Raw genomic sequence first — 26,375 nt, 5'->3', positions numbered from 1 at the left:
AAGAGCATTGTAGATGGTCTGGCTGAACAGCAGCCATCTGTGGTGGGTGGAAAGCATGATTTTGCTCTAGAGCTTGCTAGATGGAGTAGGCTAGGTGATTGCATTCATTCACCTCCTTCACCAAACATCCATAATTACGCCCAAGATTGCTTATCTAGATTTCCCTATTCCTTCTACATCTTCTACACATTCAACAAGCATTTATCAAACACCTATACATGCTTGGCATTTGGCATACAAAAACTAGGAAATTACACTCCTCGTTTTCTTTCTTTCAGGTCATTCATTCATTCAATAAGACCTTATTCAGTGCCTCCTAATAACAAAAGTATCCTTTTAGAGTCTCTTTTCTGTTTAGATATTAGCCACCCCAAACTGAACAGCACAAAGAAAAATCCCAAAATATTTCCCAGGCAGCTCCAGCACAACATATAGAGGGTGTGAAACTACTTATGGATCCAGAGATATCCCACCAGGAAATGTAAGAAAGATGGGGACAGTGATAAAAGACTCCAGCTGTGATTTCATTGGTATATATAATTCCCGGAGAAGAAAACCCTCAAGTAGCAAAACTGCAACTTCTAACTTTAGAGAAAATGACTTCCTTAGGATCACTCACCCTGGATGAGAGGTAAGCATCCAGAAAATCAGGCTGGGGCAGGACTATGAAAGAAGTGAAATCTATACATTTCTGTTTTTGTACTCCCCACATCTCCTTTTCCTCTTCCTCTACAATCAAGCTGAGCTGAATGAAGCAATATACCCATGATTCAAAATAACGAGGGGGGGGGGTGTCCCAAAAGTTCTTGAAACTTTCATGGCCAGTAGAAAAAGAGGGAGAGAAATCTGTAGAATTAACAAGTGAGCTTTATTAATCACAGAAAATCATCGATGGGGATGAACAAGAAAACTACCTAGATCCTTACTGAATCCAGCATTCCAAAATGAAGCCCAGGAGGCAAGAGTTGCCTCTTCCTCTCAAAGTAAGCTACATTGGTGTTTTTCACCTTAAAGGCTTTGCTACCACCTGCCATACAGTTCTCCTTCAAGGAGGGCTGAAGTCTGAGGAGTAGAAGTCTTCAGTCTCAACTGCTTAGTCTCCCATTCCGGCACTTCCTTCCCCTCCCCCAGCAAACGAAGAGAATCATTAATCAATCAATAAACATTAAGTGTTTACTAAGTGCCAGCCAACTGGATAAGAACTGAGCGTACACAAAGGGAAAGAAAAGTTCCTGCCCTTAAGGGACTTCCATTCTAATGGGGGAGACAGCATGCAAACATATACACAAAGCTAGTTATATTCAGGATAAATAGGAAATTGGGGAGAAAAGGCACTGGAAAGAAGATGGGAATTTTAGTTGGTATTTAAAGAAATCGAGAGAGAGGTCAGTTGTCTGGAGGAGGAGGGAGAGCCTTCTAGGCAAGGGAGTCAACCAGAAAATGACTCCAACGAAGAGATGGGATGTCTTGCTTTTGGAACAGCCAGGAGGCCAGTGACACCTCTTGAAGGTCTGCACACCCTAAAAATTCAGATTTTTTTCCTTTCTTGTCGTCTCTGTTACTTAATTTTCACCATTTCCTTGGGCTTTAGCTCTCCAGTTAAGGGACAGATTATTATGTGAATTAATTCAGTTCAAGTCAACCAATGTTTTGTTCTATACTGTGCCGGGAACGGGATGACCTTTTTGTGGGGCGAAGCAGGAGCCTGTGATTGCATTCACAGGCATTTTAAGAGATATTTGCTGTGTTGGTGCTTGTTAATAGCACAAGTGGATTTAAAAAAAAAAAAAAAAGGTTCTGCTCCTTAGGAGTTTGCATACAACGTGGCACCCCTATAAACACCTAAGAGTCGTTTCAGGAGAGAAATACTGCCAACTGGGGGAAGCTCGAAAGGCTTGTCACTTCTTACCCTAATGTATCTTTTTTCATTTTACTTCTACCAGGAACAGGGACCTTTTGGAGACAAAGCTCAAACGATCCTGAAGTTGTTCTTTAAAGTACTGAATGATGGACTGTGGTCACCGAAACGCTTGAACGTCCGGGTAAGTCATTGCCTACGCCCCGGGGATAGCAAAGGTAAAAGGCTCTCGAGTTCTATATCACTGGGGGAGGTGGGGAACGATTGCATGTCAGCAACTACGGAAGAACGCTGTATAGACTGGACAAAGGGGGACCTAAGTCCAGCGGGCAGGCAGGAAAAGTTTGAGACTTGAAACCACGAGGCAGAAATGAGGAAGGAGAGAGAGTTTCTAGCACGGTGGGAGGCCGCTGCCAGGAAAAAGGCTCGGAGTCTGGAGATGGAGCAACAGGTGGCCAGAGCAGCCAAGATCCCCAAAGACTGGGGAGTCCTTTGGAGCAGGCCCCTCAATACCTAACAGACCTAACTGGGGTAGCAGGGGAAGCTTAGCTGCAGTGGTTGTTTTAGTCACACTTTGTTGTTGTTATCTCGTTTCCTCCTCCCACCCTTACACATGTGCAATCTGGCTGACGGTCCAGATAACTAAGAGAAGCGCACGCTCTCCGGCCAAGCCCCGGAGCACCGGCTGAGTCACCCACTAGGCATGAGTAACAACTCTTGTAGAACAGTTTTCTCCTCCTCCCCCCTCTGCTTCAAATGATACATGTCTGTCACTGTTGGGGTGGGGAAGGGAGGTGTATCAGGAAAACCTAACAATCTAGGGTCCCGACAGCCAGAGAAGGATGCTGGGGCCGGAGGGCTTCGGATGCAAGCCGCGCGCCGGGCGGGCTCCGTTTCCCAAAGTTCATTCACAGAGTGAAGCGCCCGGGGAGATTTCCCTGACATAGGCCACATGCCCCGCCCCCTGACCCGCCCCCAACCAGAGCCTCCCAATTGGAAGCGCTGAGGGAAGGGAGGCGGGATCCAGGCTGAGGGGCGAGGGGGGCGTGACTGAGGCTTGACGTCACGGCGTGACGCAGGAGGCCGGTTCTCGACCGCCGCCGCTGCCGCCGCCGCCGCTGCTGCTGCTGTTGCTCCCGCCACCGCCGCCGTCGCCGTATCGGGTGGCGAGCTCGCAAGATGGCGGCTCTGGCTGCGACCGGTGAGTGAGCGGCCGGGCGGCGCGGGGGCGGGAGCGCGGGCGAGGGCGGTGCGGGCGCGGAGGGCGGTCCTGGCGGCAGCGGCGGCGGGCGCGGGACGGAGGAGTTTCCCGGGTCCAAGCAGGGGGAGGGTCCCGGGGGCGCGGCGCGAGGCGGGGCGGGAGGCCCCGCACGGTGGCCCCCCGGGGCTGGGGCCTGAGCCGGGCCCCGGAGCCGGGCCAGTTGTGGGCTACGGAGGCCGGGCCTGCCTCGGGGCGGCGGCGGGAACCGGACCAGGAGGTTTCCTGGGAGTTTGGATTTGGCGCCTCTGGGAAGTTTCTCTGCGTCCTCGGCGTCCCGGGCCCGGGGGGACGACGCGGAGCGGCGGGGGCGGGGCCGGGGGGGCGGCGCGCGTCCCGGTGGGGGGCAGTCAGGGAGGCGGGCCGGGCGCGAGCGAGCGGACGGCGGTCCCTCGGGCTGTCAGTCTGTCAGTCTGTCCGCCCCGGCCGGCCGCGGCGCCGCCTGCACCTGCCGCCACGGCCCTAGCTGCCTACGGAAAGTGCGGACGCCGCGCGCCCCGGCCCACCTGGCCCCGCCCCCCACTCCCCCGGACCCAGGGCCCCCCGTCGGGCAGCCGGCGGGCCTGGCGCTCCTGGCTCTCGGCACTCTTTGTTACGGGCCCGGGGCACCGCGCGGCCGCCGAGGGAGAAGCGCGCTGCCCAACTTCGGGCGCTGCTGAGCTGGGGCCGCGGCGGAGGAAGCGCCTACTGTGTGCGGGGCGTCGCGCCCGGAGACAAAGGGAGGCAGAGACGCAGAGAGAATGGGGAGATAGAGGAGGGAGAGAAGAGAGACAAAGGAGAGAGAAAGGGGAAAGATACTGAAGGAGAGGGAGGGAGAGATAGGAGAGAGGGGATCGAAGGAAGTAGGGGAGATGAGGCTGGAGGGAAGGAGGCAGAGAGAGTTAGGATAAGGCAGAGACGATCTTGGGAAGGGGACACCTGGGCGTCCCGGCACGTTTGGACGCCAACTTCCAACAAACTGCTCCTAGGCTGTCAGTAGAGTCCAGTGTTTTGTGGAGGTGGTTGAAATGAGCTCCTCATTTGTGCTGGACTCAAAAGTTCTTTTGTGTTCTCATCTCCAGGAGTGGAGTGGGCGAGATTTGGTAAATGTAGGGACAATGTAGCCGTTTACCTTCTCTCCTTTCGCCTCCCCATCCCCTTTTTATGTCCCCACTCTGTTCACCCCATGTCAACTTCTTTTTCAGCCTGATAAATAATAGTTTTGGAGTCAATGGATGTTATCATTAATGTCTCCACATAGTGTGTATGTCAGCTTTTGATTGAGTCAACATGGAGAAAACGTTAGACTTTTACTAGACTCCAAGAATTCTTCCAGAAAGTAGATTATCAAGATCCTTTATTTTGATGAAATGTGACAAAACTGCAAGCCTGAAAGATTTCGTAATTTTACTTAGATATCTTAGACAATTAGGGGGATAAACTTTGGAGAGGAAGGATCTTTCAAATGACAATTCTTCATCTGATTTGATTTGAATACTCCAGATGTCTCCAGGATAGTCTATTAAGGTCCTCTTCCAGTTGGCCCCCTTTTTTTTTGTTATGGGAAGTAACATTATTGTGATAGATATAAAAGTTAGGTTATCTTGAAATCATGCTGAAACATTTTATTAAAATAAAAGCAAGGCTAGGGATTTTTTTTGCCCATAGTTCAGAATTTTCTAACTTGTTTATATTCACAGTCTACCCCAAAATCTTTTGTTTGAAAGCCCAAATACCAAAAACCCAGACCATTGTGTTGTTTGTAGTTGATTTGGGATTTAGGACGAGTGTTCTCCGGAGATAACTTCTGAAGTGAGAGATGAGTGGTCTGAATTAATGGGGTTTGGGATGGCAGAACAAAAGTATTTTGAAGCTTCTCAACTACTAGTAAATTGATCATCATCATAACCATAGCAGTGAGTTTGAATTAGGGACCAGAAAAGGCACCTGTAAATTTGTATTTTAGTTTGAAGATCTATTTGAACAGAACTAGGAGGGCAATTGTGGATCTGTTTCTGGATTTAAATAGGACTTGTCATGTTCATGTTCAATCCAAGTCACAAGGGACTCTCCCAAAAATATAGGACTTGTCCCCCATCCTCTTGGACATTTTACCTTTAGAACCAGCTTAGTGAAGTCTTCATTTTACTGAAAAGGAAACCTAGGCTGAAAGAACTTTGTCAGGTCTTCTTAATTTCGATCAAGAAATCTGTCTATTCACCTAGGATAGTGATTACCTTCTTATTAATCTTAAAAGACAAGATATAAGTCCTAAAACTACTGAGTCTTTTAACTTTTATTTATTTATTTATTTTGACATGGACTTGGTGGGCAATCATGAAGCCTTGTGGAATCCTTTCTCTGGAGCAACAGTGTGTCTAAGTAATGGAAGGAAATGCAAAATTTCAATTAAGGATTCATGAAATAAAGATGTCATTTTTCCCCCATCCAGGTTCCTGGAGAGGTTGAAACATATCACTGAATCTTAGGTTAAAAACGTCTTGTTTAGAAGGAGAATTTGTCAAATTCTTTCACCTAATATTTGAAGAGTGATATTACAAAGTCTCTCCAGGGTTGGTATTGGCAGCTGGGGGTGAATATTGGTAAATAGTAATTGATTCTTGGGTAAAGTCTTCTGTGAAAGCTGAGGTTGTGAGGAAATTAATCATCAATAATGAATGTTTAGTTGTCCTACTAAGTGTGTACATGGTGATGGGGTGGGAGGACCAATGATAAATCAAGTTTAAATTTATCCTTGCCTTTCAAAAATTTGCAGTTGTAATGTGATGCTTTGAAAGTATTATGTGCATCCTGGATAGATCACCATTCCTTCCTCTTCATAGGTGTTATTCCCCCCATCACTTACTCCATTAGTATTTATTAAACTCGTAATAGTTTTGGAGGTTTTGTGCTAAGCACTGGGGAAACTAAGAAAGGGAATTGAGGACTGGGAATGAGGTTAATTCAGGAATGGAACAGAAAGAACAGAGCAGGGAATTGGAAAAAATAACTCACATTTTTATAAGGTTTTGCAGTTTTCAAAGTTTTCTCTCAACTCTGAAATGTAAATATCAACCCCTGTTTGGTTTTGTTTTTGAAAGATGAGAAAAGTGAAGTTTGGAGAGGTAGTGGTTTGCCCATAAGTTATTTAAGAACTAGCAGACTCCCAAGTTTTTTGACCAGTGCTCTTTCAGCTATTCTAGAATTCAGGCCATGCTGGGGATAGGTGTCTAAACAATTAATGAGAAAGCATTGTACCTAAAAGGAAAAATATTTCAGTTTTATTATGAAATAAATATGAAATAAAGAACAATTTTCTTGAATTGACTGTGCTGGAAGTTAGGGGAAACTACCTTTAATCTCCCAGCTCTGATAAATAAATCTATTCTTAGCCACATTGATTGAGAGTGAGGTTGTTTTGTTTGTCTGGAGGGGAGAAAATTGTTTTAAAGTCTTTAATGAAGAAATTCTCCTGTATCTTCTTATACAAAGTACCTAATAATGGCTGTAATTAAACATCTAAAGAATCTATTTGAGATGTTTCTAAAGTGTTGCTTATTTTGAAAAACTGATTTTGCCAAGCAGTCAGCCCTGAGTATTCAGAATATAGCCAGATTAAAGATTTCAAATATGCCTCCAAAGAGAGTCTAGACTTTAATGAAGTTAGAATGATTCCTGTGATATCTTTTTTTATTATTATTTAAAAGCAATTTGTTCTAGTCATCATATTCAGCGGTGTTAATTTGATCTCTTTCTAATTCTAAAGTGAAATAGTCTTTGTGAGTGAGGACTTAGTTTCAAAGGAATTAGATGTTCAAAGGCTGGATAGTTCCCGGAATATATTTCAGGCCTTTCATATAAAGTTAAACTCCTTTTCAATTCTGAGTCCTTTACCTATCGCAAATAATTTAATTCTATTTTTGAGTTGTGAAAAGACTTGTTGATTCATTAGGTCTGTATTACGTGCTTTAAAAAAATAATGCTCTGCAAATAAGCCCAAGTTTTAAAATGGTTTAGGTTAACACTAACTTCTCATGCCATTTATCCTGCTTATACTAATTATATGAGAATTTGCAACTGTGGCAATGGCTTAAGTTTTTGCTTTCCTATATTTGACTTGTCCAAATGTGGTTCAGAAAAATACCTAGCGTTTTCATATGTCCTTCATGTAGGTTAAGAACATTGTGATAAAGGATGATAGCAAAACTCATGATGAAACTCATCAGGTTAGTTGTTTTTCAAACGTTCTCTGCAGGTGGTAGTTATATTTTGCTTTGAAAAAGCTGTGGTTTCATGATTGTGGGCAAGATGTAGATCTCTACCCCTGCTGACAACTTTCCAGTGCTGAGGATTGTTACATTAATTTTTGTGAAATATTCAGTAACCATAGAGGATGCTTCTTATTCCCTAAAGAGACTTTTGCTACAAAAGAAAAAAAAAAGATAACGCTTGTGATCATATAGAAGATGTAAATATTTTCAAGTTTTTAAAGTGTATTTTCTACAAATTCTCTTTAAAGAGCTAAGGACTTGGAAGTATAATATAGAAAATTATGTACAATTTAAAACACAAAGTGATTGGTGTATGCTGGCCTATTAAAGAACTCTTTTACTCCTCCCTCTACTGCCCTCTAGGCTACAAGAAAAAACATTGGATTTGATCTAAGCTCAAATCCTATAACTTTATTCCTTTAAAACATCTGTAAAATAATGGGTTGGGGGTGGGGGTGGGGCTTAACCAGTTGGCTTTTAAAGATTCACTGTAGCCATTCTGTTATACCCCTGGAATTTATTCATTGCTTTAATTTGTATCATTTAGCTCTATTGAGACATAATAAAGCTTCCCCCACTTAAAAAGAATTTATAATTTAATCGGAAGCGAGAAACCTTTACCTGTGTAAGTAAGTGTACAGTTTAGTCAATGGTAAAGTATATTGGAAATGGCAGACAATGATCTGGGAAATTCATGAAAGGAACTCTTTCAAATGAGAGAGATTGAGAAAAAAGTGACTTCTGAACTGGGTTTTAAAAGAGAAAGATTTCTTTCAATCGTAGATATGGGTGGAGAATAGGGGCTGGGAACTGAGTGGCAGAGAATTGGAAAAAGAAAACAGAAGTCAGTTTTTGACTAAAGCATAGAATAAAGTAAGTTAGAATCAAATGGTAGAGGCCTTGAATGTCTTGCTAAAGAATTGTGGGGTTTTTTGGTAGAGGGGGATGTTTTGGTTTTTTGCAAGGAGGTGGAACTAAGGACCATTTTTATTATAGGAATATGAGTAGCGTATGCTTGAGAAAGTCCACGAAAGGATGTGTTGGAGAGGGAGGAGACTGAAGCAGAGGGAGTCAATATGTTTTAGCAGATCAACCAGGAGGAGAGAGAGGGGGCTTTTGTCCAAAAAGGCTATGGAAAAGATTATGAGAAGAAGACTGATTTTAGCTAAGGTACCCCTTGGATTTGGCTATGTAGCCTTTCAAATCATTTTATGTCTCAGATACCTTGACCATTCTAACTCCCTGTTTTTTAGGTACATCATGAGATTTAAGGTGAAGGCACTTTGAGCTTTTTCAGAAGAAAAGAACTTTTGGTACAATTGCAGGAAGGGGAAAAGGAAGTGAGAATAATCTAGAATTTTTTTTTTTTATCTTTGATGGATAGAAAAATTAACCTAAGGCCTAAATTATAACCTAAATTGCCCACTGAAGGCTAAGTTCTTTAACGTTGATAAGGATATCTATAGGCAGAGATAATAACATGCTTTGGGGTAGAGAATCTGTTTCGATGCAATGTCATCTTGAGAAAATGCAGGTGAATAAATTCTAGGCTTTGCAAGTTGGCAGAAAAGTAGCTGATTAGTTTTTTTATTTTTTTATTTTATTTTAATTTATTTTTTTCTGATTAGTTTTTAACATGGACAGTTATGAGGTCATTAATTTATTTATCTATATTATAAAAATTATTTATTGACCATATCTTGACATGGGAAATGCTAATAGGAAATATGAATAGAAAAGTTTTGATAAGTTTAGTAATTAATTAAGCAAAGAAGAAAGTTTCTAAGGGAAATTGTGATCTCTTCCATTCATTTTCTCCCAAAGCACTTAAATTAAATTTTATTTCAGTACATACAAACCCCCCAACACACCCACAGTTAAGCTCCTCTCTCAAAAAAACCCTCATAAAACCATTAATAATATCAAGTGGTTACAACTTCTTTCTTAACCTTAGTAGTTTATTGTCAGTTATGCATTTTGTGTTGTAATGTATTCACTCTGCATCATTTTATGTTTGTCATTCTTAATGATCTGTCACACTCCATGATATTCATATATCACAGTTTAATTTGTTTACTTAATATTTGATAAACATCAAGTAAAGATAATATTATCTTTATTTATCAAAGGGAATAAAGATAAATAATCAGATAAAATTATCAGGTTTTCCAAAGTTTTGCTACTATGAATAGTGCCATTAATATTTTCTTACAAATAAGTCTTTTCTGATTGTAAGTACCTTTTCCTCTTGATGACAGTGTTATAAGAACAGTTTCTTTATATATCCTTGGACTACTGATTGAAGAATGATCTGACACTGTCATTTTTCCTGCAGATTTTGAAGTTTTTAAAAATCAGATAGTTCTTAATGCTTTTTTTTTTTTTCCAGTCCAGATTTTTTTTTTTTTGGTTATAGTAGCACTCATTTTTACATACTAAAGCAGTTGTTAGTAGTTTCATAATTTCTGTGATGGACTGTTATAAATTCATTTATTCTATACAGTTTTGTAACTTTTGAAAAGTGACTTTTTATATTTAGGTCATCATCCTTTTGAAATATATTGTAGTATATAGTGTAAAGTTCTGCTTTAAAACCTCTTTTATCCCAAATGCCTAGTTACTTTTCCCAGCAATTCTTAATGAATAAAGAGCTCTTTTCCCTTGTGCTTTTTGTTCTGTGATTTATGGAACGTGCACCTGTAATAACCTGTTCTGCTAAATAACTTTTCTATTTTTAATCCAATACCAAATAGTTTGTTGATAATTATTGTTTTATAATGTGATTTAATATTGCCAAGTTCTTTCTATTCCTATCCTTCCCCCCTATCCATTCTTTTTGAGCATTAATTACTCCATATGAATTTTATTCGTATTTTAATTATTTTAGTGGTTTGGTAAAGTGTTAAATCTGGTTTAATTTGCTTAGTAATGTTATTTTTATGGTATTGATGTGTTTTCTCTGTAGACATTGACTTGCAACTTTTTTAGACATTCTACTTAATTTCTGTGAAAATAATATATTTCTAGAAGTCATGTGTGTATAGTTTAGCTCACAACTGTTGAATGGATTTTTGCCATATCTTTCCTTTGTTAGTGAAATATACAAATCTTACTATTTTGGTGGACTTCAATTTAGAAGACATTTATTAAATTACCTATTTTGGGCCAGGGCCCTCTACTGGCTTCTGGGGATGCAAAAAAAACAAACCAAAACACACACACAAATAAACTCTAGTTCTTGTCTTCCAGAAACTTCTTTGGAAGTGGATAGGGGGTGATAACAAATACCAGGATAAGCAAATAGAAAAGGAACTCAAAATTAATACAGAGTATGTGGGGCATTAGGTAGACTTCGGTGAATGAAGGAACTGAATTGAGCTGCTGAGGAAGAGGTAGATTTTTCAAAGGCAGAGGTGATGAGGAATTTGTGCATCCCCAGTATATTCCTGCAGTGGGGAAGTAAATCTGTTATTACTAGGCTGCAACCTAGTTGTGAAGGATGTTAAATGACAATTAGAAGATTTTGTATTTTATCCTAGGAGGCAATAAAAAGGCAGCACAGCTCCTTTGCACAGAGAAATAAACTGGCTAGACTAGTGATTTAGGAATTGGCCATTTTTGTGGACAAATGTGTTAGAGAGAGGGACAGATTGAAGGTAGGGAAGCCAAGTGAAGAGGCTGTCACCAGCTGCAGCTGATGGTCCTGGGAGTGAAGAAAAGAAAAGTGGTGAATGTAGAACTCACAAGATATTTTGACATCTGATTGGATGTGGGTAATGAGGGAAAGTTACTCTAGTAGGGCTTGTGAGCCCAGATAAGCAGGTGGATTGTGGTATCTTGAATAGCGGTGGGAATGGTAGTGGAAGCTACCACTTTGCTGAAGCAATGCTCTTTATTTTGTGGTTGATTCTCCAGTCTTCTAAGCAAAAACTTATTGCCCTTGTATAGAGATGATTTTGATTCAGTTCTTAGTCTTTTTTTTTTTTTTTTTACCTTGTCTTTATCAGCACCAGCATATCTTGTGCTATGTAAGCCAAATCATAATGGGGATGCTGGCTTCATTTTTGTGCCTAACTAGAAAACCTATTCACTATTTGTTACAAATAATGCTAACTCTTTTATTTGGTAATGCTTTTGATCATGTTAAGTAAAGGTCTTTTAATTTATTCATTTCTAAATGTATTTAGTATGTGTTTTTAAATGTTTTATTGATTTTTTTTACATCTATTAATTTTTTTAGTTCATATGCTGTTTTCCTAAAGTTAAAATTCTTTGTATAAATCTATCTTGTTCCCATGAATTATTTTTTGATATTATTGTTACCTCCTTACTGATATTTCATTAAGTATTTTTTTCATTGGTATTAATCAGTGATACTGCTCTTATTCTTTCTCTGCTTTGTCTTTGGTATAAAAATCAAGATCTCTTAGAATTTGATAGAATGCCTTCTTTTTGTTCTTTTCTTGGAAAATAGTTTGTGTAATAAAAGAGATTGCTCTTTAAACAACTTTTTATTTAAAAAAAATTTTAATTTACAAAACATATGCCTAGGTAATTTTTCAACACTGACCCTTACAAAACCTTCTGTTCCAAATTTTCCCCTCCTTTCCCCACCCTCTCCCTAGGTAACAGGTAGTCCAATATATATTAAATATATTAAAATATATGTTAAATCTAATATATTTTTACATATTTATACAGTTATCTTGCTGCACAAGAAAAATCAGATCTAGAAAGGGAAAAAAAACCTGAGAAAGAAAACAAAAATTCAAGCAAACAATAACAGAAACAGTGAAAATGCTATGCTGTGGTCCACACTCAGTTCCCATAGTCCTCTCTCTGGGTGTAGATGGCTTCTTCATTACTGAACAATTGAAACTGGTTTGAAATCATCTCGTTGTTGAAGAGATTTACGTCCATTAGAATTGATCATTGTATAGTTTTAATGTAGTCGGGTATAATGCTCTCCTGGTTCTGCTCATTTCACTTAGCATCAATTCATGTAAATCTCTCCAGGAGTCTCTGAAATCATTGTTGATCCTTTCTTACAGAACAATAATATCCCATAGCATTCGTACACCTAGCTTATTCAGCCATTCTCCAATTGATGAGCATCCACTCAGTTTCCAGTTTCTGGCCATTACAAAGAGGGCTACCACAAACATTTTTGCACATGTGGGTCTCTTTCCCTCCTTTATGATCTCTTTGGGATATAAGCCCAATAGTAACACTGCTGGGTCAAAGGGTATGCACAGTTTAAACAAATTTTTATAATTATTTTGTAAATACACAAATCTATAGAGTTTTTATTTAATCAATCACTTTCTGTAGTGAAGTGATATGTATTATTATTTGTTAATCTTTTCATTTTCTATTTGTGGCAGATGCGCATTTTGCAATATAATTTGGTATAGTAATTTTTGATAATTTTATTTCCATTTGCAGTGAATTATTTTCATTTTTCATTTTTAGATAGTTTTTCTACCTAAATTGGCTCAATGATAGAAACTTGTCAGTCTTTTAAGTTTTATACTTAATTGTATTTTCTTGTTAAATATTTTCAGAAATGGACCTTTTGTGCTTTATTTTTTCTTTTCCTTTTTTTTAAAACAATTTTTTTCAAATTGCAGGCATTAATTTTTTCTCTGTCTCAACTTTCTCCCCCAGTTGAAACCCCTTTTCCAAAAAAAAATAGAAAAAGAAAATGAAAGCCCTTATAACAAGTATGCCTTTCAATTCTGCATTTTGAGTCCATCATCAAACTGGGTAGTTTGCCACATTGTTGAAATTAGGGTTTGTCACTGCATTGAACAGAGTATTGGACTCTTTCAAACTCATTTTTAAAAATAATGTCATTATATAAATTGTCTGGTTCTGTTCCATTTTACCAGAGTTTGAATTAGTCTCCTCAATTTTTTTTCCTGATTCATTATAATTTGTGGTGTGGTAAATTTATTTGTTATAATTTATTTAGTTGTTCCCCAGTAGATGGGCATTTCCTTAGTTACACGTGAAAACAGTTTTTAAAATTTGTTTTTAAAACTTGGAGTTCCAGATTCTCTCCTTTCCTTCCTCCTCATTCCTCCTCATAGGTGGGTACTTTTATTCTTTTTTCTTCCTTTATTTTAACTTTACAAATTAATTTAAGGTATGTTTTTAAAAATTAATTTACCAGTAACCATTCTTCCCTTATTGAGTAAATTTTTTAAAAATCCCCTCATTTAGTTTGGCAAAACTGATTCCCACATTAGCAATGTTTAAAAATATATATGTTTCTTTGGGCATTTGAAATAGATCACTTTCAAGTGGTAAGTGGCATGTTTTGTTTATCATTCTTCAGAATCCTAAAGTCTTTGAAAGTTATTTTTCTCTTTTATGTTATCACTGCACAGATTGTTTGTTCTGCTTATTTTACTTAGTATCAATTCATAAAAAGTCCAGTTTCCTCTAGAATGGCAGTTTCATAATACCAGTTACACTCTATTTTGTGTAGAAGTATAATAACTTGTAATCTTACTTTTCTAGAGATTTATCCTTATTTTCTTTGACTTGTATAATATTGATTCATTATTTCAAGGCCTTTGGGAAAGAAATTTTATTTTATTTCTTTCTGTTTAATTTTTCCTTTGAGAGTATCAGCCCTTTCCCCTCCTCTTAAGGATAGAATGAAATCCAGCATACATCTGTCACTGTTTCGATGTTGTATAGAAGAACTTGCTTTATCACTCTTTCTAGAACTCTCCACAAGTACTTGGATTGAGGCTGTTGCTGGTACTGGGCTAAATGAATCCAGAGTCAGTTTTCTCATATTTAACAATACTTTTGATAGCTTTGCCTATAAGCTTTTCTGCAAAGTCACCCACTTATTTCATGAAAAAGAGTGCGAAGTTCAGATGGTGAGGTCAATAATACAGAAATTATTTCTTGCATTAATAAAATAATAACTCATTCTGTTTTAGGACACAACTAGGGGACCCAGTGGAGAAAGCACTAGGCCTATAGTCAGGAAGCCCTGAGTTCAAATGGGGTCGCTGACACTAGCTGTATGACCTTGGGCAAGTCAGTTAACCAGTTCACCTTAATCCACTGGAGAAGGAAATGGAAAACCACTCGGTATCTTTGCCCAAAAAGCCAGTGGACAATATTGCCATGCTATGGTTCACAATGACTGAATAACAAATTCTTTTCCATTGTGCTCAGTACTATGCCAAGCAGTACTCTTGTGTTATCCAAATAAATTCTTGGACATCATTCAAAAAGGGGAAGGGGAGAGAAATACACTGAATTAGCTGATAAAGTGAAAAATGCTTTCCAGATAGAAGAATCTAAAGATAGTTAAGACTAGCAGGAACTGGAATTATTTATACTTTTTTCAAGATTGCAACCAGGATCATTCTTTGACTTGTAAGACTTGATCACAAGGCAACTTTCAAGAGAGAAGGGATTAATTAAAAATAGGTCTCTGTAAGAAATCTGAAATTATTCTCCTATTCCAAAATTAACAATTGAGATTTTGAAATCAGCCCAACTTTAACACAAATAAAAGAGTTAAAGCTAAGTACAGAAGATACTTGTTAGTTTTTGATTCGAGGGAAGTTCAAGGCAGTCTATTTCACATTGGGGCAGCTCTAATTGTTAGGATTTTTTTTTCTCTGACATCAAACCTTGCTTCTTTGTTACTTACTTCTTTGTAAATTCTTTCCATTGCTTCTGATTCTGCCCTGTGAAGCCCAACAAAACAGGAGCAATACAGTCCTTAAAATACTTGCTTTTTAAATTTTACTTAAATTTTTAAAAATTTAATGTTTTTTTTTTAGCATTCATTTAAAAAAACAAATTCCAAATTCTCTTTCCCTCTAACCCCCTACCCCTTATTGAGAAAACAATGTACATATGAAATCATATAGAACATTTCCATATTAGCCATATTGCAGAAAAGTGAAATAAATTACAACTAGTTTTCTCTCTCTGGAGGAGATTTTTTTTTCATGATTTCATGATTGTCCTGGATCACTATTTTTAGCAGTATAGCTAAGTAAGCCTAAGTTTTTCAAACTTGATCATATAATATTGCTGTTGTGAATAATGTTCTCCTAGTTCTGCTCACTTCACTTTGCACATCGTCTCATGTCTTTCCAGATTTCTCTGGAACATACATTTCATTACATTTTATAGCACAATATCATTCTATCACATATCACAACTTGTTCTGCCATTTCCCAGTTGATTGGACATCATCCCAGTGTCCAATTGTTTGCCATCTCAAAGAGTATAAATATTTTTATACATATGGGTCTTTTTCCCTTTTTCTTGATTTGTACTTTGAAATACAAACCTAGTAAGTATTATTGCAACTCCCCCAACAGTGCATTTGTTTCCCTATTTTTCTACAACCTAAGATTTGTAATTTTCCTTTTCTCTCATGTTAGCCAATCTGATGAATATGAAATAGTGCCTTATAATAGTTTTAATTTGCATTTCGTTCATTAATAGTGATTTAGAGTATTTTTTTCAATTGACGATTCAGCTTTGATTTCTTCTGAAAATTATATTCATATTCTTTGACATTTATCATTGGGGGAATAATTCTTATTTTTATAAATTTGGCTTCATTCCTTTTTTATTTAAGGCCATTATCAGAGCAGTTATCTGCTTTAAAATAATTAAACAGAGCAGCTAGTTGGTGTAGTAGTTAGAGCACCAGTCCTGAAATCAAGAGGACCTGAGTTCATATCTGGACTCAGACACTTACAATTCCCTGGGCAAGTCACTTAATCCCAATTGCCTCATGAAAAAAAAAATAATCACAGCTATTAATGTTGTCTGTGAATTTTTTCTTCTTTATGCTAAATATTGCCAGTTCCTTCACACATTCCTTCTGTGACATGAATTCAAGGTTCTCCCTTTCCAATCAGGTTACCTGTTTGGCTTATGATATTATAAGTAATGATGCCCAGAACTCAGTACAGTGTTTCTGTTGTGCACTAAGAAGGATGAAGACAATCACTGCTTTGTTTCTGGTAGCTATCAGCGCAGCCACTGTACAATCACATTGAGCTTGCTTACAGTCTACTAAAAACTCTTTTTCAGACAAGCTAGGATTTTCTGAACTCCAGGAAAGACTTTTGAATTCTTTGGATGTGTTCATCCCAGTGCTTTAATCTGTTAAGATCCTTTTGGATCTATTGGCAGGCAGGTGGTACAGTGGGTAGAGCATCAACTCCATCAGAATCAGGAGGACCTGACTTCTAATTTAGTCTCAAGTATTAAATTGTGGGATGAGGACAAATCACCAAATCTGGTTTGCTTTGGTGATGAATCCAGATTACCTTCTTTACCAGCCTATACCTCATTTCCAGATTTTATAAGCATGCTATTTGTACCTTAAAGTCATTGACAAAAATGTTAAATTACATGGAACAAATTCCAAGACCTAGATGATTAACTGGAGATCTTTTAAATCTACATCTTTTCATTAATGACTACTTTTGGGGTCTGCCATGTAATCATTTTTGAATATTGCTAACTGACCTATTGTCTATCTAGTTTTCTCCATCCTTTCCACAAATATAGTATGAAACCTATACTTTATTGAATCCTTTGCTGACACAGGTTCATATTTGAGCATCCATATACACAACGGCAGTTCAGGTTTATTGAAAGCAAATTGCTAGACAAGGGAATGAATACAAAAGAACAGTGATATTCTAAATGTTAATTTAAGATTCCTCCCCTATCCCCAAAAGATAAAGGAAGCTAGTTGTAAATGAATAGGTTCTATACAGCATCTAGAATCGAATACTTAGAATGTACGCAAATACCAGTGAAAAATATTTTTAAGTTCTCACTTTCTGCTGTATTGATTTGAAAGCAAAATGGAAAAATATGCATTGTTATTACCCTCCTTGACCACTAGAGGGTGTGCTTTTGTTAAAATCAAATGCTAATTGAATTTATACAGCGTCTTGGGAAGCTCTTCAAATGAGCTTTTCATGATAAATGAGAAAAGTGTCGATGTAGAAAAGTTGAAGTGGAGTTGAGCTGCTTTTTAGATATCATTGAGAGAGCATTTATTAATCTGCCAGGCATTGTATAAGGCAGCACAAAAAGATCTGATTTTTCAAGGACCTCTCTGGTTGAGGAAATAGCATATACGACAATAATTTTTATACAAAATCCATGCACAGCAAAACCAAAATAATTTCAGATAGAGTGGATATTAATAATTGGACAATGACCAAGGCTTCTTCAGGAGGGGCTATGTATGATACATTGGTCTAGGAGGAAAGGGATTCCAGGCATAGGAATTCCTATGCCTGGAACACTCTTTGTAAAAGGCACACTGGTGAATTATAGCATGTGAGGTAGAGGAATTAAGCAGCTAGTGTGTCTGGGAAGCTGAGGCTGTATACAAAGCCTTTCTGAAGGATGGGATGAAGAGGGGAGACGATTGAAGATAGGATTTCAATTAGAAACCTAGTAAATCACACTTTTTTTTTATTAACTGTGCTGGTTTTTGAGATACAAAGAAAGGCAAAAACACTTAACATGATCTCTGCCCTCAAGAAACTTTCATAATGGGTGGGGGAGGGACAGCTTGTTTTTGAAAAGGGATTTCCTTTTTATTAAAAAAATTTTTTTTATTTCTCAAGTAATGAGTATTTTTTAAATTAGCATTTTTCTTCTCCCAAGCCCCTCTCTGAACAAGTAAATGCTGAAAAACATCTTAATGTATATTAGTCAAGCAAAACAAATTATTCATTGATGTGACCAAAAAAAAAAAAAAAAAGTATGTCTCTACATTTCAAGCTAATCACTTCTTTTAATAGGTGAGTGGCATATTTCATTTTCATTCCTTTGAACTTGTGATTTATCACTTTATTGATGTCCTCCTTACTGCTGTTACCATTGTATGCATTGTTTGAATTTTGCTTTCTTTACCTTCCATCAGTTCATAAAGATCTTCCTAGTTTCCTTTGTGAAATTATTCATTTTATCATTTCCTTTGATATAGTAATATTAGATTTTTAGATCACATTTTGTTTATCCATTCTCTGGTAGAACATCATTAGTTTCCAATTTTTGCTTAACATAAAAATAGTTGCTATAAATATTTCCATAGGTTTAGTAGTGATATGTTAGCTGGGTCTAAAGGTATAATCAGTATGGTAATTTTTTGGACATAGTTCCAAATTTCTTTTCAGAATGAGTAGGTGAAATCAGAACTCCGCCAACAGTGCATTTGTGGACTTGTTTTGGGGAGATAGTGTATTGCTGAATAGGTACATATATGATATTTTTTAAAGAGGAAGTTGATCCTTGGTTCAGGTGAGAAGTGATATAGATTAGAGTTGGTGGCTTATGAGTAGAGAAAAGAGAATAGTGGCTAGAGATGGGAAAGCAGAATTTATGAGACTTGGCAACTGACTGGAATTGGGATGTGAGATAGAATGAAGAACTGAGGATAACTGAGGTTGGAAACCTTGCTGGCAAGAAGGATCTTGGTGCTTTTAATAGAATTTGGGAAGAAGGAGCAGTGTGTGGTAATCGTGGTGGTTATGGTGATGGTAGTATAGGGTAGGTAATAAGTTCTGTTTGAGATTCCTGTGGTACTTGCAGTTGGAAATGTTCAATAGACAGTTGGTGATGTGGAACTGGAACTTGGGAGATGTTTAGATCTGGGAGTCATCTATAGAAAGGTGACAGTTGAACTGATGGGAGTTGGTGAGATCACCAAAAAGAGAGGGTAGAGAAGAAGAGCTAATCTCTCTTGGGATTAGAGCCTTGGGATAGAATTACTGATGGACCAGAGGGGTCAGGATTTAGATGTTAATCCAGCAAAAAGAATGAGGAATGAACTGGAGATAAGAGGACTAGTAGAGGGCAAGTGTCATCAAAAGCCAAAGAGGAGGGAGTAATAGAAGAAGACACCATGAACAACATCTGTTGCTAGAGGAAAGTCAAGAAAGGATGAGTTGTTTTTTTTAAAAGCCAGTGGATTTGACAATTAAGAGATTACTATTAACCTTAGAGAGTAATTTCAACTAGGTGAGACAGAAGTCCAAATGTCAGAGGACTGAGTAGTGAGAAGAGAGGAATTGAAGATGAAGAGTAAAGGATAGCTTTCCCTAGAAGTTTGGCTGAGAAAGAGAGGTATAGGTGGATGGACACCTTAAGGGAAAGTTAATAAAGGAGATCAAATGAGGTATAGATAAAGCTTTCCCCCATATAAGTGTTAATCCTTAGTAATAGAGCCAAATGAAGGGTGGGTTGTTGTTTTTTATGCTTTGAGAGCATAGAAGAAGAGTGGATATCTAGGGTGTGATCAGTGAAATAAAGGCTACAGAAAGTAAGGGGAGCACTTGTTACTTTGACAAGCAGATCAGAAATAGGAAAAAAAAAAGTATTGTTCTATAGCACTTCTAAAATGGAGAAATTGACATTATATTAAACAAATTTTGTTTTACATGTTCCAGAAACTGATAATTTTTTGTGTTTAGTTTTCAGATCCAAGTTATGGACAAAAACTCATTTGGACTATGTATTTATCAGCTAGACTACCTAAATATTAACAATGGATAAATGCAAGCATGTTGGGCGGCTTCGGCTTGCTCAAGATCATTCCATCCTCAATCCTCAAAAATGGCATTGTGTGGATTGTAATACAACAGATTCAGTGTGGGCTTGCCTTAGCTGTTCACACGTGGCATGTGGAAGATACATTGAAGAACATGCACTCAAGCACTTTCAGGACAGTAACCACCCAGTAGCATTGGAGGTGAATGAGTTGTATGTTTTCTGTTATCTTTGTGATGACTATGTTCTTAATGATAATGCAACCGGTGACTTGAAATTATTACGGAGTACCCTGAGTGCAATCAAAAGTCAGAATTATAACTGTACTACTCGGAGTGGAAGGATTTTACGTTCTATGGGTACCAGTGATGACACTTACCCTTCACATGGTGGTGCCCAAGCTCTCCTTCGAAATGAAGATCAAATGTTCACTGCTCTTTGGCATAGGAGACGGATGTTAATGGGCAAAGTATTTAGATCTTGGTATGAACAAACTCCCATTGGAAAAAGGCAATTAGAAGAAGAAAAACTTCAGGAAGAAGCAGAAGCCAAGAGAGAAGAAGCAAGAAGACGACGACAGGAACTGAAGCGTCAGTTTAAGGCAGAAATGGAGCGAATGCCTCCAAGAAAAAGTTCACGTTTGCAAGGCCTTGCCAAATCTGGTGTTACGGAAATACTCCCTCTAAAGAAACTTGTTCGGAGCCCAGCATCACCAGTGATTGGTAAAAAAGTGTCTACCTCACATGAAATAAGATTAAAAAAAGTGAGTGATTCTCCCATCAAACGAAGACCAACAGTGACTCCTGGGGTAACAGGATTGAGGAATTTGGGTAATACCTGCTATATGAATTCTATCTTGCAGGTATTAAGTCATTTACTTATTTTTCGACAGTGTTTTTTAAAATTGGATCTGAACCAAACTCAAGAATTGCTGGCTACAGCTGCTAGTGGGAAGACTAGATCTTCTTGTAAACATCCACCAGTCACAGATTCTGTGTTTCACATAAAAGAAAATCAAGAAAAATACAAAGGCTCTCCTGGGTTAAGACGCTCAAGTCTGTCTTCAGGTTTAAGTGGTGGTGCATCTAAAAGCAGGAGCATGGAACTTATTCAGCCCAGGGAGCCAAGTTCCAAATACATTTCTCTTTGCCATGAACTGCATACTCTTTTCCAAGTTATGTGGTCTGGAAAATGGGCATTGGTGTCGCCTTTTGCCATGCTACATTCAGTATGGAGGCTAATACCAGCGTTCCGTGGTTATGCCCAGCAAGATGCTCAGGAATTCCTCTGTGAACTTTTGGATAAAGTACAGCATGAACTAGAGACGACAGGTACCAGGTATCCAGCTCTCATCCCCAGTTCTCAAAAGAAACTTATCAAACAGGTTTTGAATGTGGTGAATACCATCTTTCATGGACAGCTTCTTAGTCAGGTATGAATTGTTTTTGTTAAGTTTTCAGTTTGGGTGATGTTTTGGGAAGCTTTATTAGAGATGCCATCCTAAGTAGAAAGCTCTAAATTCTCGCTCTGCAAAAAATAATTAATCAAAGAAGATTTTAGGTCAAAAAAGACTGTTTTAAAATGTGTTCAGAAGAATCAGCTAAAATTGAATATGAAACTTATTTCTATCATTAGAATTTCAGCATTCATGTTAATTTGATTTTTTTGTTATTGTTGTTGATTTCTCCCCTCCTTACTAGAGTATTTTTAGAGTTCATAATAGCCAGTTTTATCACAAGTAAGGGAAAAATGAATTGTTGCTCAGTAACAAAACAAATCGAGTTGGAACTGGACCAAAAATTAGAATCAGAAAAAGTAATTCTGAAGGAAAAGTAGCAGGATATTAACAGTTTAAAAAGAATAATGGGAAATATTTTGAACTTGGAATTATTGTGAAAATGATGTTGATTTGGGGTGGTGGATGTGGTAAAATTTGAGGCTGCAAAATTAAGCCCATTTGAATGGGCTCCTTTTGAAAATAAGGGACTATTTTTGCCTTTCTTCATATCTCCAGCACTTAACCCAATGCCTGGCACATAGTAAACTCTTAATAAATGCTTAACTTGACAAAATTCAGCTAGGTCAAGTAAATACTGAAGCAAAAGAAAGTTTTGATGATCTTGGCCATTGCCTCGCTTCTATTATCAGTTAAATTCCCAATTTCAGGCCTGAACTGGATAGTCTTTAGATCTTTTGCTGTCTTCTGTTCTATAATGTTTTGAGAACATAGAAAACTTGTGCTCTGTAGACTTGCTCTGTTCTCTGAGAGGTCAGGTGGTCTAGTAGATTGAAAAGTAGGCCAAAAGACATAGGTTTGAGTTCTGTTTCTGATACATCCTGGCAATGTGACCCTGGGCCCATCATGTCAGATTTCACTGCTCTGGGCCAATGATGTCAAACCCAAATAGAAAGACCCCCTAATATATACAAAAGGATCCTAAGATGACAATACAATATCAACTTAATTTTAAGATGTGAAATTATTTGTTTTTTGTATTTTTATTTATTAAATATTTCCCAATTGTATTTTAATTTGGTTCCAGCTGCACATGGGAGGCATGGGGACCATGTGGTTGAGCTTTCAGTTCTCTTAACATAAGTGATAATAATAAAGAAAAAAGGAGAAATAATAATATTTCAGAACTATCCTTCTTCCCTCCTTCTTCCCCTTGTGAAAGAGAACAAAAGCTAAAGATCTCAGTTTTTCTTCATCTTCTAAACTTTGAAAGGAGCAGGTCTCAATAATCTGGTCCATGTGGTGGGTGATGGTCTCCTAATGTAGGGTGAAGATGAACTGGAGCAGTTCCAGGAACATTCCAACTGCAGCATGGATGCTTTTATCTCCAGTACAGTTACAGATTTCTCCCTATATGAAGGGCAGTAGCTACAGCGACATCAGGGCCCCAGCATGGCTCCCTCTTGAACAATCAACAGTTCTTGATCATCAATCAAGGTCATTTGTAGTAAAGGCTTTAAGAAATCATTAACCTCTTGAAGGTAACCTGTTCTTGGATTTAATTGGATAGCAGTTCTCTCTCTGCATCACCACCCACTCATCTGCCAAAATCTTCCCCTTCTAGAGAGCCATATCAGGGAAATGATTCCAAATCTTGGCTCCCCACAGTCCTCTGGAGGGCCTGCTCTCCCTTCTTCTCTCTCTCCCCCCCCCCTCTCCCAGTGAGATCCTCTTTATTCAAGTGTAACTGCACACCCACTATAATCAAAGGCAGCAGTTTCACTTCCCCCCAGTTAGGAAGCAAGATGCTTCCCAACAGTGCTCTCTCTTGGTCCTCTAAACCCTGGAAAGGAGAGTTGTTCACTTCATCCCTGAGGAAAGGAAACTTTTCATTTGAGGGAGACTGCTACTAAAAGGTATGCAGAGCCTTTGAAGGGGCTTGGGTGGTGCTTAAAGGCCCTCAGTATCCTCTTGTTCCATTTCACCTGCACCCCTAAGAACTAGCCATGTTTTCAACCCCATGGTTTCAGGAGGCACATCCCATACTCCCTCACAAGGAGATGGGGGTCCTCACCTTGAAGGGAAATTCTTTCATAGAACTCTGATCCTTGCCCCTTTCCCCCATTCACAGAGTGCCCATTCACACTGACAGCAGTCTTTTCCCAAGTCCTACCTTGATTTAGCAGTTGATCAGCCTGTGCCTATGTGGTTATTTGGCACTATTTGGATGGAGTTGTACCTAGAAGAAAGGATCTCCTTGACCCTAAGACAAGCTGGGCAGTGGAGGGGAGGAATCTAATCTCTCAAACCCATTTCCTTCAGGAGTTTCACCCTCTCCTTTGCAGATTCCCATTGATTGCTCTTGGCATTCATTTCTGAGAGGCCAGGTGTGAATGATGAAGTCCCCATCTCAATAATATTAACATAACAACTTATGGAATTTATATAATTTATAATTGATATTTGCATGCTATATTATTATTATTTATATGTATAATGATGTAATTTATATAGTATGATTTTTCATCTGGGAGGTGGTATACTACTGTTTTTCCCATTTTACAGACCAGGACTTCTCAGGCAGACACAGGTTAAGTGACTTGCCCAGGATCATACAAACTGGGGGGGAGGGGGAGAGGAGAAGGAACAATATGATCTTTCTGATTTTTGGCCCAAAGCTCCATCCACTGCTCAGCCCCACTGTCAGAAAGGGGAAGGAAGGTGGGGAGGACAGGAAACATTCTTTATTTGGAGAGTCTTATACATCTTTGTATAAAGTACTTTGTAAAAAGTACAACCTCAGAAAGCTCTCCCCTCTTAGCCCATGGAAACCTGCTGCAGGAGCTGCTCAACCTGGACTCCATAAATAATTCATCAGGTTTTTCTTTTAACATTTTCTTGCAACCAATCCTCACTTCTTGGTGGAGAAAGTTTGTTCTCTAAAAGCCTGGAGCCACCTTTTCCCAAGAGCAATGAAAAGTGGAGTGTGGAGTTGCCAGATCTCTATTGGGGGGGAGAAAGGGGGCAGGGAAGGACAGGGAAGAGACGGGACGTGGAGGCTCTAGAATCCATAGCCGGATTCTTAACTGGGGCCCATTATCCCCATCCAGAAAGATAGCTTTACTTTTGAAGCCATCGGCTCTGCAAGCTCCTCTTTATCTTCTATTGCCTGATCCCGAAAATCTAGACTTCTGGTTGCTGCTGCTATGGCCCAGTTTACTTTGAGTTTTATTATGCTGGCAGACCAACTTCTATAGAATCGAAGAATCATATAGGGCTCTTTGTTCATCCTCCCCTGAGTAGTCCTCCAGTACCTTTGGTTTGAATTGGGAGTATGTTCTCTATCCCACGGAGAAAGCTCCCCATAGAGGATCAAGAGGATTCTTACCACTGGTTGCCATGTGGTGTCCCACCATTCGATCACCCCTCCCTTTATTTGGTAGCACTCTTTTTCCAACTTATCTAAACCATGAGGTCATCTCATCTCCACCTGCCACAATTATGCCAAATGTCTGAGGTAGCTCCGAAGTCAGCACTGGGTTCAGGTTTGATGTTAGGATGAAAAACGGCACTTGAAAGTTATTAAATAAGTAACAAAAGGATCTTTATTTTGCCTGAATTCAGCAAAGATGTACAAGAAGGATACAGCAGCAAATGTCTTCCCTGCATCTGGTCCCCCATATGGAAATGCACTAGGTTATTAGAATAAGATATGATGACTAAAAGTCTTTGGAAGATTTAATCCACCAAGTTAGAGGAACTTAAGGCCAGACTTCACATGCCTAGGATTTTTGATATCTTTGGGTGATAGGGAAGCCGGAGCCAGTCAGGTCCCAAGGATAGCTTTGTTTCCTTTTAAGACTTATGTATTGTAGGGTTTCTACATTTAGACTTATTAGCTTTGTTGCGAGTTTTATAAGGTAGATTCTGCTGTAACCCAAATTCAAGAAAGGAATAGAAATTTATTTTGTTCTACTGTTGAAGTAAATACTAGTATCACCAAAACCAAAACAGAAAAACCCCAATAATAAAACATTCACAGCTTGGATATGCCAATGAGATAAAGTCATTGTACTAAGTTACATTTGGTAGGAAAAACCACCTCAAGTTTTAGTAATTCAAACTTGTTAAATCAAATTTTGTTGTTGTTGTTGTTTGTTTCCTTGGGACTTTGCTAAAACAAAACAAAACTGGATAAATTGTAAAATCTGTGTGCTAAAATTATTTTCTAGCTGTCAGTATGTATATATTTGCCTTGTAAATAAATATAAGTAATACGAACAATTTTTCTCATTTTGCTGTTCTGATCCCCTGAGCACAAAAGAACTTTCTGCCCTTCTTTGGATGGCATATTTGCCTCTTTCTGCTTAAAGGACCATATTGTTAGTGGATTTAGGGGATAATTGAAGTTTCTTTAAATCACTTCCTTTTTCAGAGATGCATACTTTCAAATGATTAGTTGATTAATCCCAATTATTTGGGGAAGCAAAATAAGGGTGGAGACTTCAGAAATGGGTATCTCCAAAGAGCGTTAAAATGATAGTGTTAATCACATTGCCTAGTGCTTTCATTGCTTAGATAATTTTGGATAATGTCCCCATGGTATTCTATTCCATTTTAGGCTTTAGTCTCCTCTTAAAAACTAAGCATGAAGGATCTTACAAAGTTGAATTATTTTAAATACTTTGTAGCATCATATTATAGTGTCGGGGATCTTCAACTTTTTTGGGGGGGGCAAGGCAGCTGGGGTTAAGTGACTTGCCCAAAGTCATCCAGAAAGTATTATGTGTCTGAGACCACATTTGAACTGGGGTTCTCCTGACTCCAGGGCTGGTGCTCTCTTCACTGCACTATCTAGCTGTCTCAAGTTTGGCATCATGTTGATGGTTTTTAGGTATATTCAGAATGGGTTTTTATCTTGGTTTAAATTTTTTTCTGATCCTTAAGATGCTTGATATCACTATAAATCTTGATCTC

The 26,375-nt window shown here is 38.5% G+C and overlaps 1 protein-coding gene across 4 annotated transcripts in view; it reads left to right on the top strand.

Annotated features, from left to right (window-relative positions):
• The first annotated feature begins 2,969 nt into the window (after positions 1 to 2,969).
• Positions 2,970 to 26,375, top strand: part of USP44 (ubiquitin specific peptidase 44) — a 37,540-nt gene continuing 14,134 nt past the window's right edge. For 3 of the 4 annotated variants that reach the window (XR_007954252.1, XR_007954251.1, XM_052000904.1), the window contains exons 1-2: positions 16,827 to 18,195; positions 19,867 to 21,374. Coding sequence is in view for 2 of the 4 variants with exons in the window: in XM_052000904.1 (XP_051856864.1) it covers positions 19,941 to 21,374 (1,434 nt within the window). In the remaining 2 variants the exon portion in view is untranslated. Of the gene's footprint in view, positions 3,060 to 16,826; positions 18,196 to 19,866; positions 21,375 to 26,375 lie in introns of those variants that run through there. The other variant, XM_052000905.1, reaches the window with a different exon arrangement.

The sequence above is a fragment of the Antechinus flavipes genome, chromosome 5 (assembly GCF_016432865.1).
Source record: "Antechinus flavipes isolate AdamAnt ecotype Samford, QLD, Australia chromosome 5, AdamAnt_v2, whole genome shotgun sequence".
In the NCBI taxonomy this organism is placed as follows: Eukaryota; Metazoa; Chordata; class Mammalia; order Dasyuromorphia; family Dasyuridae; genus Antechinus; species Antechinus flavipes.
The sequence above is the reverse complement of the archived record's forward strand: the minus strand, read 5'-3'. Positions and strand labels throughout refer to the sequence as shown.